This window comes from Notothenia rossii (genome assembly GCF_949606895.1).
Source record: "Notothenia rossii genome assembly, chromosome: 8".
Lineage (NCBI taxonomy): Eukaryota > Metazoa > Chordata > Actinopteri > Perciformes > Nototheniidae > Notothenia > Notothenia rossii.
This window is the reverse complement of record NC_136906.1, coordinates 9,397,055-9,414,907: the sequence shown is the minus strand read 5'-3', so window position 1 is coordinate 9,414,907 and position 17,853 is coordinate 9,397,055. Positions and strand designations below refer to the sequence as shown.

Here is a 17,853-nt window from a genome sequence, read left to right as displayed (position 1 = left end):
AACTCGTTATCAGTATAAAAGACACCTGTCCACAACCTCAAACAGTCACACTCCAAACTCTACTATGGCCAAGACCAAAGAGCTGTCAAAGGACACCAGAAACAAAATGGTAGACCTGCACCAGGCTGGGAAGACTGAATCTGCAATAGGTAAGCAGCTTGGTGTGAAGAAATCAACTGTGGGAGCAATTATTAGAAAATGGAAGACATACAAGACCACTGATAATCTCCCTCGATCTGGGGCTCCACGCAAGATCTCACCCCGTGGGGTCAAAATGATCACAAGAACGGTGAGCAAAAATCCCAGAACCACACGGGGGGACCTAGTCAATGACCTGCAGAGAGCTGGGACCAAAGTAACAAAGGCTACCATCAGTAACACACTACGCCGCCAGGGACTCAAATCCTGCAGTGCCAGAAGTGTCCCCCTGCTTAAGGCAGTACATGTCCAGGCCCGTCTGAAGTTTGCTAGAGAGCATTTAGATGATCCAGAAGAGGATTGGGAGAATGTCATATGGTCAGATGAAACCAAAATATAACTTTTTGTTAAAAACTCAACTAGACGTGTTTGGGGGAGAAAGAATGCTGAGTTGCATCCAAAGAACACCATACCTACTGTGAGCCATGGGGGGGGAAACATCATGCTTTGGGGCTGTTTTTCTGCAAAGGGACCAGGACAACTGATCCGTGTAAAGGAAAGAATGAATGGGGCCATGTATCGTGAGATTTTGAGTGACAACCTCCTTCCATCAGCAAGGGCATTGAAGATGAAACGTGGCTGGGTCTTTCATGATCCCAAACACACCGCCCGAGCAACGAAGGTGTGGCTTCGTAAGAAGCATTTCAAGGTCCTGGAGTGGCCTAGCCAGTCTCCAGATCTCAACCCCATAGAAAATCTTTGGAGGGAGTTGAAAGTCTGTGTTGCCCAGCGACAGCCCCAAAACATCACTGCTCTAGAGGAGATCTGCATGGAGGAATGGGCCAAAATACCAGCAAGTGTGAGAAAACCTTGTGAAGACTTACAGAAAACGTTTGACCTCTGTCATTGGCAACAAAGGGTATATAACAAAGTATTGGGATTAACTTTTGTTATTGACCAAATACTTATTTTCCACCATAATTTGCAAATAAATTCTTTAAAAATCAGACAATGTGATTTTCTGGATTTCTTTTTCTCTCATTTTGTCTCTCATAGTTGAGGTATACCTAGGATGAAAATTACAGGCCTCTCTCATCTTTTTAAGTGGGAAAACTTGCACAATTGTTGGCTGACTAAATACTTTTTTGCCCCACTGTATATATATGTCGAATCAATACTGAAAGATTTTCTGACCAGGCAGACTGCAATGCACTGTGGGAGGGCTGCAGTGTAGGCTGCAGAGACGCTGCATCGAGGAAAACTTTAAGCAACAAGAAACATTGAAATTACATTTGTGAGATATTCCTATATCGTGGGTGCCCTCTAGTTTTTGTGCTATATGTATTTTTCGCTGTATTGTTAATATCTATACCTGGAGGCTACATCTCTGTTGAATTGATTCAAAATGTTCTTGCATTAATATTGGAAACCTGGTACATTCCTAAATTGCTTTGTTTGACTTGATATGACACATTCAACCTGCAGCAATTCTAATTCCTCAAATAATATCCATTAAGTGTTCCTATATATGATGATTACTTTTCAGATTATGTGACCTTGTAGCACTTAACGGGTATCACAGTAACATTCCCTTAGGGATGTATCATAATCTGTTTGTGAAACCAAGTAATGACTTCACTACAGCAACCTGATGAACCCCTATGACTTGACAATGGCATTTGGTGACATTAATAACACATCAATGCTACTTAATATTTCGCTGTGTACTTTAACTGTCACTGTAGGATTACTACAGCTCTTGCAAAGTTACAGGGTCACTGAGTGATTGAAACTTGTTTGTTTACCCTACTTGAATACAAGTGTGCTGTCATTGCTGCATCAAGCCCTCATAATGAATTCTTAAATGGGATTTTTCTTAAAGCTGCAGATGCGTGAATAGCATTCATCCACAAACTCAAGAAGAACCAGTGACCAGTAACCACACACACACACACACACACACACACACACACACACACACACACACACACACACACACACACACACACACACACACACACACACACACACACACACACACACACACACACACACACACACACACACACACACACACACACACACACACACACACACACACACACACACACACACACACACACACACACACACACACACACACACACACACACACACACACACACACACACACGCACTCATACCACACACACACACACACGTACCCACGCCCTGCTTTCTTTGAGCCTCTGCAATCGTTTGATAGTCGTTTGCTCAGTCAGGTGTGAATTATGACGATATACCCATTTGTGAAGCCAGTATTACTGCCTGTAACACCCCCTCCCTCTCTCTCTCTCCCTCATCTCCTCTTTGTGGCGCTTTCTCTTCTCTGAGCTCCCATCGTCAGAAAGAGAGAGAGGGAGGGAGAAGTGAGAGATTGTACTGTACAGGGGAGAGATGTGGAAATTCACATGACAGCTTCCAAGCCATGGAGAATGTAGAGTTCCTCTACTGCTGAGCCTGCTAAGATGTTAAAGGCAGTCTAGATAGATAGATAGATAGATAAATAGAAAGATCTGTGTCATAAGTTCACTGATGAGGAAGTTGAGTGAATATGGCATCTGACATTTGACCTGACATTTCATGAAAACCCCTACCATGTTACATATGGGTGGGGCCCTTAACACATCATACTAATTAATTCACTGAATGTATGTTAACGCTGTCACATTCTATTTATTCCCACTTAAAGGACAACTCCAGGTTTTCATATGATGGGCAGATAACTCGGTACCACTTTACAATAAGACTACCCTTATAAATGATTTATAAAGGGTTTATAATTAGGTTATTAATTAGGTTGTAAACACTTTATTAATCCTTAAGAACCATTTGTAAACCAGTTCTAACATAATTTTCATACATCAACACAGGCTCACTATTTGGCAAGATGACGAAGCCTTAAATTGGCTACCTAGCGTACTTCGTCTTCTTCATCAGCCAGCATCCTTGGTATCGGTTGTTCACTGAGTTGATTCCCCCCCTTCCATCTTGATGTTTCTTGGCATCTGACCATTTATTTACGAGTTACTAACATTTATAACTGTCAAAAGGGAGCCTTATTGTAAAGTGTAAAACACATTCCCATTTATTAATGAGTTTGAGGCTTAGCAGTACAGATAAATGTGGGCTCAATATTTGGCAAGCAACCGGTCACAGGTGCCCTGTTTATCTCATGTCTTAAAGCTTATTAATGATTTATAAAGTGTTCACAACCTAATTAATAACTGAATTACAAACTATTCGTAAACCCTTTATAAGGGTAGTTTCAATGTGCGAAATACCTGTCAATAATCGGGGGGACCCCTTCTTTCGAAGATTTCTTTCTATGGCCTCCTATACAATATTCCATGGATGCAAGCCAAGACAATCAGTAGTCTATAGTCTATAGTAGTCTAGTAGTCTGCAGCGTTTCTCAACCGGGGCGCCGTCTGGCGTTTTCAGGGGTGCCGTCAAAGAATTCTATATTCTGACGTTCATATGACTGAATGAATACGCGACCGTTAAAGAGCCGTCTGTTTTCGATTCTAGGAAATTACATTACATTACATTAGGCTTCCGGTAACTGCTAGAATCCACTTCAAGACACTGGTACAAGCGTACCAGGCTGTGAATGGATCTGGCCCTTCCTACATCCAGGACATGGTTAAACCGTACACCCCAGCACGTGCACTCCGCTCTGCATCGGCCAAACAGCTCGCTGCACCCGCACTGCGAGGGGGACCCAAGTTCCCATCAGCAAAAACACGTGGGTTTGCTATCCTGGCTCCAAAATGGTGGAATGAGCTCCCCATTGAAATCAGGACAGCAGAAAGCTTGCACATCTTCCGGCGCAAACTGAAAACTCATCTCTTTCGACTCCACTTCGAGCGATAGAATTACTAACAGAGCACTTATATACTAACAAAGGACTGGCTTATCTAAAGCCAGTTGAGTAGCACTTGAAATGTTTGGCTCTATGAAACCTGATGTACTTATATGATTCTGTTTTCTTCAAGGTTGTATCTTCCTGGTCGAATGTACTTATTGTAAGTCGCTTTACATAAAAGCGTCAGCTAAATGCAATGTAATGTAATGATTCTAGGAAATGCTTTTGCCAGCCAAAATAGAAGATATTTGTGAATTTTGAATTGTGAATACTGGACATAGTAAGCTTAAAAACATGTTAGTGACCATTGCAAGTGACTAATACACATTTTAATTTGAGACCCCCCTCAAATGTAGCTGTTGAGGCTTTCAGGGGGGCTCAGGTGTTAATCAGGGGGTCGAGCTCCCCCGGACCCCCCCGTATTTCGCACACTGGGTAGTCTTATTGTAAAGTGCAACCGATAAATCTATTGAAAGCACTATGTCTGGATTTGTAAAATCAGCAAAAAATAAATGAATGAAGTAGCCCAACATATTTTTACATGATCTCAGTGTGGGATTGTGTAGGCAATATAAAGTTATTTTACACACTGGGGAGAGTTTCATCGATGTTTGCTTATACTTTAGGTTACAACTAGAGAGCCCAACTAAAATATGCCTATAGTATTAATCTGGTATTACTATATATTATATATAGCCTAAATATTGGCTAAAAGTCGTGATTTATCGCTCTTGGTTTGTCGATTTTAAGTCAAGTCGAGTCCCCCACTTTTAGAGTAGGCCTATGCTATTAATCACCCGATACACATTTTTTGGTGGGGAAATTCACACTGTTTTATGTTATTTAAAGTATCACATATAAAACATACACAATGTTGGCACATATACAGTTCACACAAAGTAAAGTTGGCGGAAATGTTAGCATTTTGGACCAAGTAAGCAGTATTTACGAAAAGAGGACGTAGCATTTTAGCGGAAGAGGAACTCAAAGTTGATGTCCTCTGTTTGCAGGTCGGAAGCAGTTGACCTGTTACACACCTGACCAACAACTTTTTACTAGCTAAAAACCTGACTAATGAGCGAAAACTACAGGCAACAATGCAGCAACTTCCATCGAAATTCGCAGGTACAACACGTCTACTTGCCTATATTACAAATTTAAATTGACGACAGAGTGAAACAGGAAATCGCTTTAAAGTTTTATTTGGAGTAATTGGGTCGCGTGCACCCTCATTCAGTTTGTTTTAGTGCGTACTTCAGATTTCCTACATGTAAAGAGTGGTGTTTGAAGGTGTAACAACTGGCTTTCATTAGCTATAAATTAATATTGAATTTTTCTTTGTACCGCTAATTAGTGTCCACTTTTACAACCCCTTAATCTGGTGCTCAAGTGTTGACTGTAAAGGAATCCGAAAAGGAAATTAATGGAGGGCAGGGGTTGGCAAAGAGCCTCGAGGGGGTAATTCTTGACAAAAATGAGAATGGAGATGTCTGAGGGAAGAGGGTAAAAATTGCTGTCTGAATCATTTGCGATTTAGCTCGACTGTGCCTGGATCAGTGTGTGTTTGACTGAGCTACTCCCTGAAGGAGCTTTAGCGCAGAGAGAGAGAGGGAGAAGGAGAGAGGGAGCCTTGCGCGACAGACCGACGGACCGCCAGTCCGTCTATCTATCCAGCTGCCCTGCCTCTGCAGAAGCGCGCAGGCATAGACAAAACGCGAAATCACACGCACGCACATCCACGTGCACGTCAAGAGAGAACGAGAAAGTGAGAGAGAGCGGGTCCCATGCACGCTTTGCAGGCTTCCGGAGCTTCTACTGTAGTACTCAATGTGCGTGTGCGTCTCTGTGTGCGTCCGGCGGCTGCTCACCTGCCTCTTCCTCTCCTAACCCGGGACGGGAATAACGGGATACCGGGAGCTGAGATCACACCGAGGCAGGTTGAGCCCCCCCACAATGCGCGGGGCCAGCAGAGATTGCAGTGGAGAATCCGCGGTAGGCGCAATGAAGATTGGATTACAACAACAGTGATTTTATTCGCAGCTGCGCGCCTACGAAGTGTTGCATCGGGGGATTTCATTCAGTTTTTTGGGACACGGTGGAAATAATTCATCGCCAGTGATTCCGTGATTTTTCTTCTTCTCCTACTCCTGTTGTGCAGTGTGTTCTGTGAGTGTGATCCCCGTCAGAGGCTGCATGGTTTCTCAGAGGAGAGAGGGGACTGTTGCAATGTCATCTCGCACCACTGTTTTGGAGCTCTGTGGAAGGGAGATGCTGTAAGTACTTTGTCGTGTCCGTTAATTCCCCCATACATTTGGGTTGTGTTGATCTTCCACCGTCTCTGTCTCTCTCTCTTGCCCCCCTCTCTCTCCTTTGATCGTCGGGCACCGTGCGGGTTTACCCACAGGCGTCCCTTATCCAAAGTGCGGCACCCACATCGCGGAGCGCAGCTCTCCCCAAAACACGAGGAATGTAATCGTTGCGAGGCACGCAGTATGAAATGCGAAGGAAACACATCAAATTATCTTCTCTCAGCTCAAGTGTTTTCATAATTTCCTCATAATTCATAAGGCTGGTGCAGTGAGCGCAGAGCAGGCTGCTTCAAAGCGCATCTGTAAATGCAGCCTCTCTCAGCCGGCACACGCTAAACACGTTTATCCCTTTACTATGAATTCACCCAAAAACTCACTATAGGATTAAAATAAACGTGCCTCCTTTGTTAGTTTGGCACATGCACTCAACACCCCCCCCCCCCCCCCCAATTATTAGTTAGTATAGCCAACAAACGATGTGAATATTTTAACAAAAGTGTTTTTACGCACCAAAAAAAAAATTTGCTCGCTGGTGTTTTATATCAAGACACATTGCGGGGGTTTCGCTTGCGCCACTGTTTGGAACAACTTCTCCATCCCATATAAGGATGTGTAGTTTATGGAGATCTCTTAAGAATGCAACGCGTATTTTTAAAGTTATAATCACATTTTGGGTGAAAACGTTGCGCATGTGCCCCCCCCCCCGTAACGTGACAGAAAGTGAACACCGGCTTTGCCCTACTAAAAAATATATATTTGTAAGTAGCGTCTTCTTGGCCAAGATGCAGGAGGCAGGCAAGCGCTGTACCAGTAGGGGTCGCACTTGTATTGTGTTGGTCCCCTTTGAACATAATGGGGAGATCCAAATGAATGTACATCTCCTCTTCCACCCCTCTCCCTCTCTCCTGTTCTTAGGATCCAGTCACGTTGTTGAAAATTATGAAAAAGCCTCATACCTTCACACATGTAGATTGAGGGCCGCAACTGTACACTGTAATCAATGTGCCTTTATAGAGTGCTTCCGTTTACTATTTAGCAAAGATTTTTGTGTGTGTGTGTGTGTGTGTGTGTGTGTGTGTGTGTGTGTGTGTGTGTGTGTGTGTGTGTGTGTGTGTGTGTGTGTGTGTGTGTGTGTGTGTGTGTGTGTGTGTGTGTGTGTGTGTGTGTGTGTGTGTGTGTGTGTGTGTGTGTGTGGATAAGAAGTGTTTTCACACTCAATGTTGCCCTCTATACAGCAGTATCTCATGGAGTCAAACACACAATGAGTATAGAAAAAAAAATAGTTCAGATTTTGTGTGTGAGAGAGAGAGGTGTACTGTAATACATTTTAAAATATATATATTTACATATACCAATAGCACAGTGTTGAAGTTAGTCACTCTTGAGGATACTTTGTCTAAAAAGGGGTTAAAATCAAGTGCCGAACAGATTGCTCCTGCAAAGGCTGCACCGCTCTGTTTCAAATTCATCAGAACCGTTCATGGCTGAATAAAGTCTGAAATCACCTCAGAGGTGGCTTCAGAGAAAAAAAAATCCCTTCCTGTTGGACTGAGACAGAAACTGCAAGACAATAAGCTCACTTTGTTTCCTGTTGCCACGGAGCAACACAGACGCTTAACAAATACCTCGTCGACCTACTTCCAACCACCCCGAGTGACGACGTGTAATCAGCTTGTATTATAATAATCATCATCATTACCTTTAATTGATCCACTCTTCTTCTTAATATACTTCAGCAACATGCATACATGTCATGCCAATAAAGCAAATTGAAATCAGAAGAGTTCTTAAATGAACCCCCTGCATGCTAATGAGGCAGATCTGACTGATGTAATTTGCACTAAAGGAAGAAATAAGAGAGTGTAGCATGAAACACATTCTTCGGACTGACTGTGTGTTGGGCATCAGGTGCAGGGAGAGAAGACACACTGGCACACAAAGAGAAACACTGTTCACACCCATTATATAACAGAATGCTAGTGGTCTCTTTCTTTCTTTGTTGGTCTCACACACACACACACACACACACACACACACACACACACACACACACACACACACACACACACACACACACACACACACACACACACACACACACACACACACACACACACACACACACACACACACACACACACACACACACACACACACACACACACACACACAGACAGAGGGTTAGTCGGTAGCTGGAGAGGTATGTGCAGTGGGCAGACAACATGTTGAAGCCTGAGTGGTAGCAGACGATTACTTCCACTGGGCTTCTCATGGGTGCTCATGCACACGTCAGGGCACACAGAGCAGATGGCTGGGGCCTGGGAGAGTGGGAGAGAGAGATTGAATAGCTGGGAGAAAATGGATAGAAGAGGACCGAGCTGAAAAAGTAAGAGGAATGTCAGAAGAGGTGTGGAGCAGACTGGGTTCGTTCAAGGGACAGTCCGGCGAAGTTTAGCAACTCACCATTGAATAGAAGCTGCAGAGGTTGAGATAGTCTGACTTTTAGTTCCTTTTGTTCAACTCTAAAGCACTGGATTCTTTATCCCTGTAATGAGTCTTGATAACGACTTTTGTTGGAGCTCCCCAGATGGATTTCTTTCAAATAACGCAGTGCTAGTTTGTAGCTTTCTGTTAAAAGTTTCAGTCTCAAGCCACTTTATCCTGATGACATCACTTTGGCACTCTTTGTGAAGCTCCCACAGAGCTACACAAGATGTTACACAACTGTGTTAAAGCTGTGTGGGGAACTGGGTTTGCTGTGCCCCTTTTTAGAATTTTGCTTTGGAAACTGCAATTCCCACAACCCAACTGGGTATGGGAACTGTGATGTAATTTATTGGACAATTTGCTGTCTGTTAGCTTTGCTTCCTCTTCTGTTAAGCCAAGGTGCGATTGGTCAAGCTGCTAGATATCAAGTTACGTGGAGGCGTGTGGGGCAGTGGGTTAGTGCGTTAGTGCGTTGGTGATCGGATCAGGGGGATCAGGGGAGCACAGGTTCAAACCCCACTGCAGGCAGCATGTCGTTGTGTCCCCGGGCAAGACACTTCACCCCAAATTGCTCCTGTGGGGATTGCCCACAGTATTGAGTATGTAAGTTGCTTTGGAAAGAAACCAAATGAGTGGCTAATGCAGAACATTGAAAAAGCATTACGTTATGTGCAGTAGAGGATGTTCCCTAAAAAGATCATTATGACACTGCTGTTGCATGCAAAAGCATTTCAAAAGGCATATATTTCTCTCATTGTATCCACTTTAAAAAGAACAAGAACGACTTGGAACCAAAACCTTTCAATTCCCTCTAACCTTCTTATCAATTTGTATGCAAAGGCCTGTAGATAGTTCCTATCTTCAGCAGCATATTAGCATTCATACATCTTTTTCCTCTTGTCTGTTTTCTTCAAATGGCTAAATCTAATTTAAAATAGGAAACTGTTGAAATGGAAATAGATAGATTGATTCGAAACCAGGGGAATGAGACTAAAGAATAAGACCAGGTGAGGGAGAGTTATGGCAAACAGGGGAAACGTCTTGGGATGGAAGGACACAAGGTTGAGTTATTTTACTGAGGGGGACACTGCCCTTCCCCCCAAAGGCTCCCACACTAAACATAAATAAAAGCTATTTCTTAATGGCAGCCAACATGACAATACAATGCGAGTAATTGTACTCTGGAGCATTAAGATTTACCTCCACTGGAACCAAGGAGCCACGCTTTTCATACTGTACTTTTGGCGATTTGGCATAATCCATTTTTCTTTTTACACCCACGGCAAATATGGCCTAAAAAACAATGTGGCTTTTAAAAGAAGGAGTTTTAAAACACGTTATAAGAATATATTTACCTTCATGAGTCCAAGTAATTTCTCATTTGCACTCGACCAGTGGATGGTTTTTATACACCCTCTATTCTTGCGTTTCCATCTACTTCTTCTGATCATGTAATCTTGTTCATCCCTCTTTAACATATTCACAGAAAAGTGGCAAATTAAAATTTATTTCGCTCCCATTTTTTTTATTCATTTACAATTTCAGTGCAATGGGGAATAAAAGGATGGAAGTATAAATGAATAAATTAATGGGCGATGAATAAAATGGAGAGTCCGATGGGGAAAAAACCCTCATGTAATATTAAATTTACTCTTCTACGAACCACAACGTATTTACACACATGTGTCTTCTGGGCCGCAACATTGAAAAACATACGCTTATCGTCCTTCGTATCAACGAGTCCAGCCCCGACTCTTTAAATAAATCAGATCTATAGGGTGTGTGCAGTAAGTTAATCTAAATGTAATGCCATTTCGGAGGATAGAAGGAAGAACGAATGTGACCGCGGCAGTAAATGCAATCATATGAATCACTATGTAAAGATAATGCGGCTGAATTATTGATGGCTGTGAAACCTAGTTATGTGTGGACTAGGAACAGAGGCTATGTGGCAATGAACCCATGTGGGAATTGCGGTCAGAGAGAATTCAGCGCTAGTGTGTGTAGAGTGTGTTTCTAATTGTATGAAAAGGAACATAGGATAGAGAAGAAAAAAAACAATTTTAATTATTTACTGATCACTGAAAAAGGTTTTTTAAGACTTGGTATGAACATACACGTGTGTCAGGTCGCAAATATATATCAGAGTGTGTTCATGATAGCCATATTATGGATGTGCCTGCCAAACATCATTTACTGTTGTGGTGCCAAGAAACGATCGCCTTTGTGTGACGACAAACCGCCCCAATCCGATTTGCCAAGGGGTCTCTCTCTGTCTCTCTATTTCTTCATCTTTCTCTTTGTATATTCTGAATGTCGGTGCATTGCCTTTACTTCCCTTGACGTTTTTTTTTCATTTTTCCCACTATCCTTCTCGCCCCTAAAATCCCCCTGTGATGCTGCAGAGTTGAGACAAGGGAAGATAGGAAAAAAACCCTCTTTTGTTGACAGATCTCCACACCGCCCATTGGAAACGAAGATAATCTCGTCAACAATGGCATCGCCTGTTACTATAAATACCATGATATGCCAAATCGGTACTGTTTTGACCTTTTTTATAATACTGGATGTGCCATGCACCATAACTGCAGCCACCCACAGTGAAATATGTGTGGGTTGCTTTCTTCAAATATTTTTCACATGTCCTGAAATGGCCTGGGAGCTTTCTATCATCACCATTTTCAGTTTGTTTTAATCGATGTATTGCTAAGGAAAATTCCACTTTTAACAACATTTCTGTAAAAGCGCCATCTGCAGCTCTAATGGGAGTTAGATGTTTCCCAACCAGTTCATACATAGTATTCATGAACACAGTATATATCTATATATATAGTATATTTCATAAACAGCATGTGCACAGTACATATGAAAGCATTTATGTTACTCTGTCCTCTGCTCAGATCTTCAGGGGGCTTCATAACTCTCCCATAACCTCCAGAAACTGCAGATGAAAGGCATTTTAACATTTTGATAGTCCGACTGATACTGGGTTATTAATAGTGAAATGAAATGCTTTAAAATGATAATAGCAGTAGCAGCTGCAGCGGCAGGATTGTCTAGCGATTATGAAGACAGTCCTTCACCCAGAAGGCTTGAGTTAATGCCTCTTGACAGGGAGAGTCCGCGCTGCTCGAGCACTCTTTAGCAAGACCTGAAAGGGGAAATAGCAACATGGGGGCTCTTCTGTAGCGTAGACCCTGTCAGAGAAGATCTGAAGTGCTTGGTGAAGCAGTTTATTGACCAACACTTCAAAAGACTGCAATCGTTTCTTTACTTTGTATTTCTTGAGCTAGTTCGTCCATGCATACTTTGATTTTAACTGATTTCTTGAATATATATATTAAAAACAACAAGTCAAAGAAACATGTCTGATTGTATGCCTTAAATCGGAAAGCAGTTTTGGTTTACGTTGAAGAAAAAATCAATATAGAAATTAATAAATGTTGTATATCTTAAGTGTTGTTTCTATAATTTATTCATGAATGTGTATATGTATCTGCAAGGAGTTCCTTTAAAAAAAAAAAAAAATTATCAATATATAGAGGAAAAAAACTGGTTTAAGAAATAAATAAATAAAATTCATATAAATTAGATTCATATTTTGGGGTATAAATACATAGTTCAATTACAACTTAATGCAAGACAGTGGTATATAAAAGGGGGCTAGGATATGTCTTCCCCTGCCTTCATTCCATGGTAAAACATTCTTCACCAAAGGTCACATAACATATCTTTTTGAACATGCGTTGATTTAGGAAAGTGAAGCAGGATTTAAAGGAAGTATTCCAGCATTGAGGTGATTCCACAAACTGTCAGGGCATATTTTAACGTAACCTCGCAGCTTCTGGGTGACGTAAGATGGCAACTTGTTGACAAAGACACTTGGAATGTATTAGGCCTCGACGCTCCCTCTGCACTGAATGGGCTGAGATTGGGATGATTCATCCTCAGGTCAGCTCCAAGCGTGTTTGTGCTCAGTCGGACAGGGAGGGACAAGTAGGCCTCTGCCTGTCTAAAAACACAGTATGACACAGTGAGCCCATGCATTATTCAGCCTTCTCAATTTCATCACAGAATCACAAGGTGTGACAAATCCTAGCCCAGAGAAAGTAATCTAGAACCATAAGCATACTCACTGCTGCTCGATTATGGCAACAATTATAATCTCGATTATTTGGGTCAATAATTGTAATTGCGATTATTAAATGCGATTATTCATTGACTTTGAAAACATGGATTTATTGAAAAAAAAAAATGTGAACAGTATGTTTTTAACAGTTGATTACCCTGAACTTTAAGTATAATTCAACTGAAACACAAAAAAAAAAAAGTTATAAAAAAAAAAAAAAAAGTAATAATATAAAAATCATCGTTTTATTTCGATTAAGTTGTTTTCGTAATCGTTGCAAGCTATAATCGTAATCGCGATTCAAATACGAATAATTGAGCAGCCCTAACTCACACATACAGTGCACCCACAGCTGTATCTTTCTTAGGGCATGGGTCAAGGGGCATCTTTCGAAATTCATAGAAAAAACTTTATTACATAACTTAAATCATGGTAAGGATACTTATGAAAAGGTTTATGAGGAGTGGGAATATAAAAGGGCCAGTTGAGCTTCAGTTGTTGCAGATAATATCATTTGGAATGAATTGCTATGCTAAGTAGCCAATTCATTTTTTATAAATAAACGTATAAAACAGGTAACACATGATTAAGAGTGCGTATTCTTGCCTATATATAATATTTAATTAATTTAATATTCTCAAAAGTCTGCATCTCTTGAAGATCTAGATCTTCATCATCACATTTAAGATATTTGTATGCAATCATTGAATACTGACTTGATTAATAAGTCGACTTAAATACACTAAGTTCATGGAAAATTACCTATTTACAACGCCTCCTATCAAGCAATTAAAAAACATCCGGTGATCTGCATCAATGTTGCACTCGTCCTTGACCTAAGTGTTCTCCTTTTACCCAGTTAACTAAGAGACAAATAGACAAAGAATCAGGAGCGAAAACATCATCGCCTTGGTAACTATAACACCTCCAAGAGTCTTTTTATTTGACTGCCTGATTATGACAGGATGTTGGTTGGTTTAACATGTGGGTATCGTCCTGTGTTTTTCATAGTGTTTGGTAGCATATGTGAATGTGAAGGAACATTTGGTAAACTAAACTAATTTCTTATGATCCTATGATCTCGGTGATAAAGCTGGACTGGTTTCGATAAAGTACCGCGCCCGCGAATCAATCAAGCACCAACAGCCTCCGCACTGACGCAAAACACATGCGCTCCTGTCAGTGAATCCATACATCGTCAGCGGTGCACATGGACACATTATGAGACCCTATGTTTTATGCCCTTCTGATTTTGCTCATGCTCTACTCTTCAGCACACCTGCTTTTACACATGATGATACACCTACACATACTCACTCATGTTTTATGCTCCCCGAACATGGTGTGTGTGTGTGTGTGTGTGTGTGTGTGTGTGTGTGTGTGTGTGTGTGTGTGTGTGTGTGTGTGTGTGTGTGTGTGTGTGTGTGATAATGACGTCACCGGTTCCTCTGCTCTGGTTGGTGCAGAGTGAGACAAACACAGACACACACACATACACACACATTTGGTTCCACTGAGGAAACCCCAATCTGACCCTCTGGCCCCCTCTGTCCAAGCCGGCAGTGGCAGCCCAATCTATTTATAGCCCTCTGTGGATTATATCAGTGTGTTGTTTCTTTCTTTCTCAGCTGTTATGTAATTTACGTTATACTTACTTCTTTAATACGAAATGATCTGCGTGTGACTGTCTGACAGCGGTGACACCACTTTTACTTTAAATAAAAATATAAGAATCTATAAAACACAGGTGAAGAAAAAACAGCATCAAAACTGTGTTATTATTATTTACACCAGGTTTTATTTCAGCTCAATTGAAAAAGAAAATGCAATTCCTTACAACTGTAGTCATGGTGATGTGCTTGAACGGTGTTTCTTCTATTGGACACAATAACAAGACAAAGAGTCTTTCGCTAAAGCACATTTGTGAGACTACTGTAGGAACAGCAGTGCTTTAAGCTTAATGCTAACGTTAGAATGCTAACGTGCTCACATACTGATGCCAAGCACATATAAAGTTGACCACGTTCCCCATCTTGTTGTAGTGTTACTGTACATGCTTAAACTTGCTTTTTTAAGTGGCATGAAATGAAAACTACGGCTAGGGCTGAGGAGAATTCTTTGCACGAATTGATCCTCTGGGTACCTTGACTTTCACTAGAGCCATGCTGCTAGCATCGCTAACAAGAAACAAACGGCACTTTGAGTTATAATGTATTGCTAGAACTATCTGACTAAACTTCAACTCTATAATACAATATGCAAATTACCCATCATTCTCACATTCCTACATAAAAGTGATGTGGCAGGACGTGTAATTGCACCGAGTCTATGTGAATGTTCAGTACAGTTTGTCTCTTACTCTCGTTCATAGCGCCCCCCTTGTCGTTCACGAGTCCATGCCGAAAGCTGGGTTTTAAGACATTTCACAGTAAATTGATAACTGTCTGCCTGCCTCCTCCGAACAGCACAGCTTGCAACTGAATCATTTTGAAAAGCTAGCGTCGTGACCATAAAGAATATACTTGTTAGTCATCTTCTTTTTCTCTCACCCCTCCGCAACTTCCTCTCAAGGCCATTTCCCTCCCTGCAAGGTTTATCTGTTTAATAATGTTAGTGAGAAGACGCTGAATAAAAAAGAAAGATGCTACCTGAATGTGTGGGCTTGAAAAGATGTGTATTAACAATTTATCTCCCCTGTCTTTTCCCCTTTGCCATCATCCTTCCACTCTCCCATCTGCCCCCTTCTTCTCTCTTTTTGATCTACCTTCATCTGTTTTCCATCATGCAGGGGATGAAGTGGTTTGACAGAATGTCCTTCAGCAGCAAATGGAGTAAGAGGAGGAGTAGAAGGAGCAGCGGCCCCAGCAGTAGCGATGGTAGTAATATTGCACTGCTATCTTTTGCCCTCCTGGTTGTGGTGACCCTGATTGCGGACCCCGTGGCGGCTCAAAAGCAGCGAGGTAGCGCCGCCTCGGAAAAGGTGCCGGTCCTGAACATTGCGGTTATCCTGGGACGCACACGCTACATCTCAGACCGGGACATCCGGGCGCTGTGGAGCAAGGAGGACCCCATCGACGTCAATGTGGTCACACTACTGGTCAATGAGACCGACCCGAAAAGCATCATCAACCATATGTGCGACCTGATGTCCGGGACAAAGATCCACGGCGTGGTGTTTGGGGATGGCACCGACCAGGAGGCCATCGCCCAGATTTTGGATTTTATTTCCTCGCAGACACTTATTCCCATCCTGGGCATCCACGGAGGGTCGTCCATGATCATGGCTGATAAGGTACGGAGAATGATGAGTGTGTGGATGATGGGTCGGTGGATGATTGCTGGAAAAGTGTATGTCTCATGGATGTTGTTGATGAATGGATGAAGCCAGGTGGTGAATGCTTTGGACTGAATTGGCGAATGGATGAACTTGAATGATTGCTTTGGTTTGAATTGATTTGCCAAAAAGTTCTGACTTTGGGTCTTTGCTGGTCCGACAAAATCAAACATACACTCGGCTGTCACCTTTTTAAATATTTGGCTATTGCAATCATGTAAAAAATGGCAAAACTACTTCATGCCAACAGACTAAAGGGAAGCTTTGCCAACAGTTTAGTGTTAGCATGCTAGCAATAGCAGGAACAGTAAACACAAACCTAATGAAAATGGTTTTGCAGGTATTCGGCCATAAATTAAGATTTTTTTTAAAAGTTCACCAAATCAGTAGGCTTAGGGTTATCCTCTGGGTACCATGACAACAGTTCAAGGCAATCAATCCAATAGTTGTTCTCATTCTGCTCCAAATACGGATAAGAACCATGCTAGCATTGGTGGAAAGAGGTGATGTGGAGGTTTGAAGAAGGTAGGAGGATGAGGTAAGTATCTGCAGAGAAGTGTTGGAGGAAAAAGTGTAAGAAAAGAGTAGGGAACAGAAGGACAGGAAAAAGAATGGATGAGTGAGGAGGAGAGGGTGAGTAAAGATGGAAGGAGTGGGTGTTTTGTAAGTTTGGCTAACGGCAACTGTGTGGTACAGTGAGCTGTAATCTTGGAAGTCTCAATTCACGGTGCAGGATTCCTTCAGACAAAGTGCAGGAGTCCTCATTGGTTATCAAATATGAATAGGCAATGGCCCCGTGCCTGCCAATCACTTTGAACTGTGAATGGGAACAGATGAACAGCTCATGATAGTGTGGATTCATGAGGCAGTGCTTAGCCCCTGGGATTCATCAAAAATCACAATGTGGATATTCTTATCTGTGTTATTCTGCCAGAAGATGAAAGAAGGCTTACCAGACAGTGCGTTAGCCAGATGCTACAAATAGCATCATTGTGTTCATTGTCAAGTTATTGACAAATATAGCGTCTTGGTGTAATTATTGCGAACACCGGGGTCTTATCCAATGGTGTTGTTACCCATAGTCTTTGTCAAAATGACTAGCACACTTTTTATAAATCTTTTTTCTTACCCTTCCCTTAAGAGGTTGACTTGTTTTTCTTTAAACCTTTCTTTTCTTCCAAGATCCTCCAGTGCGGGAAAATCACAAATCTTTAGCTGCAGCCGCTCTGAAAGAATAGCATCCCTCTTCCTATTTCATGCCACGGAGCAATTTCTCTTTCAGGCGCTCCAGCAGATTTCCCACCTAATCCGACCCCAGGCCCACAATAAAACATGCGGTGCAGAGGCCGGTTAGCACCTCTGCCACTATCTTGTTTGTTTGCAGCAAATACACAAATGTCTTAAAGTTGCCGCGGTAATGGTTTATTGATCCTGCAATGCTACACGTGGCACTTTTAAGAGGAAGGATGGGGCTAAGTGCTGGAGGAAAGGGCCGAAGAGGAGGGATGGGGCTAAGTGCTGGAGGAAAGGGCCGAAGAGGAGGGATGGG

The 17,853-nt window shown here is 42.0% G+C and overlaps 1 protein-coding gene across 5 annotated transcripts in view; it reads left to right on the top strand.

Annotated features, from left to right (window-relative positions):
• The first annotated feature begins 5,055 nt into the window (after nt 1-5,055).
• grin2aa (glutamate receptor, ionotropic, N-methyl D-aspartate 2A, a) overlaps nt 5,056-17,853 on the top strand; it is a 164,251-nt gene continuing 151,453 nt past the window's right edge. The window contains exons 1-3 of one of the 5 annotated variants that reach the window (XM_079643317.1): nt 5,061-5,170; nt 6,204-6,318; nt 15,759-16,262. In XM_079643317.1, the coding sequence (XP_079499443.1) occupies nt 15,762-16,262 (501 nt within the window). In that variant the 5' untranslated portion in view covers nt 5,061-5,170; nt 6,204-6,318; nt 15,759-15,761. Of the gene's footprint in view, nt 5,171-5,667; nt 6,319-8,633; nt 8,741-15,758; nt 16,263-17,853 lie in introns of those variants that run through there. The other 4 variants (XM_079643315.1, XM_079643316.1, XM_079643318.1 and 1 more) reach the window with 4 other exon arrangements.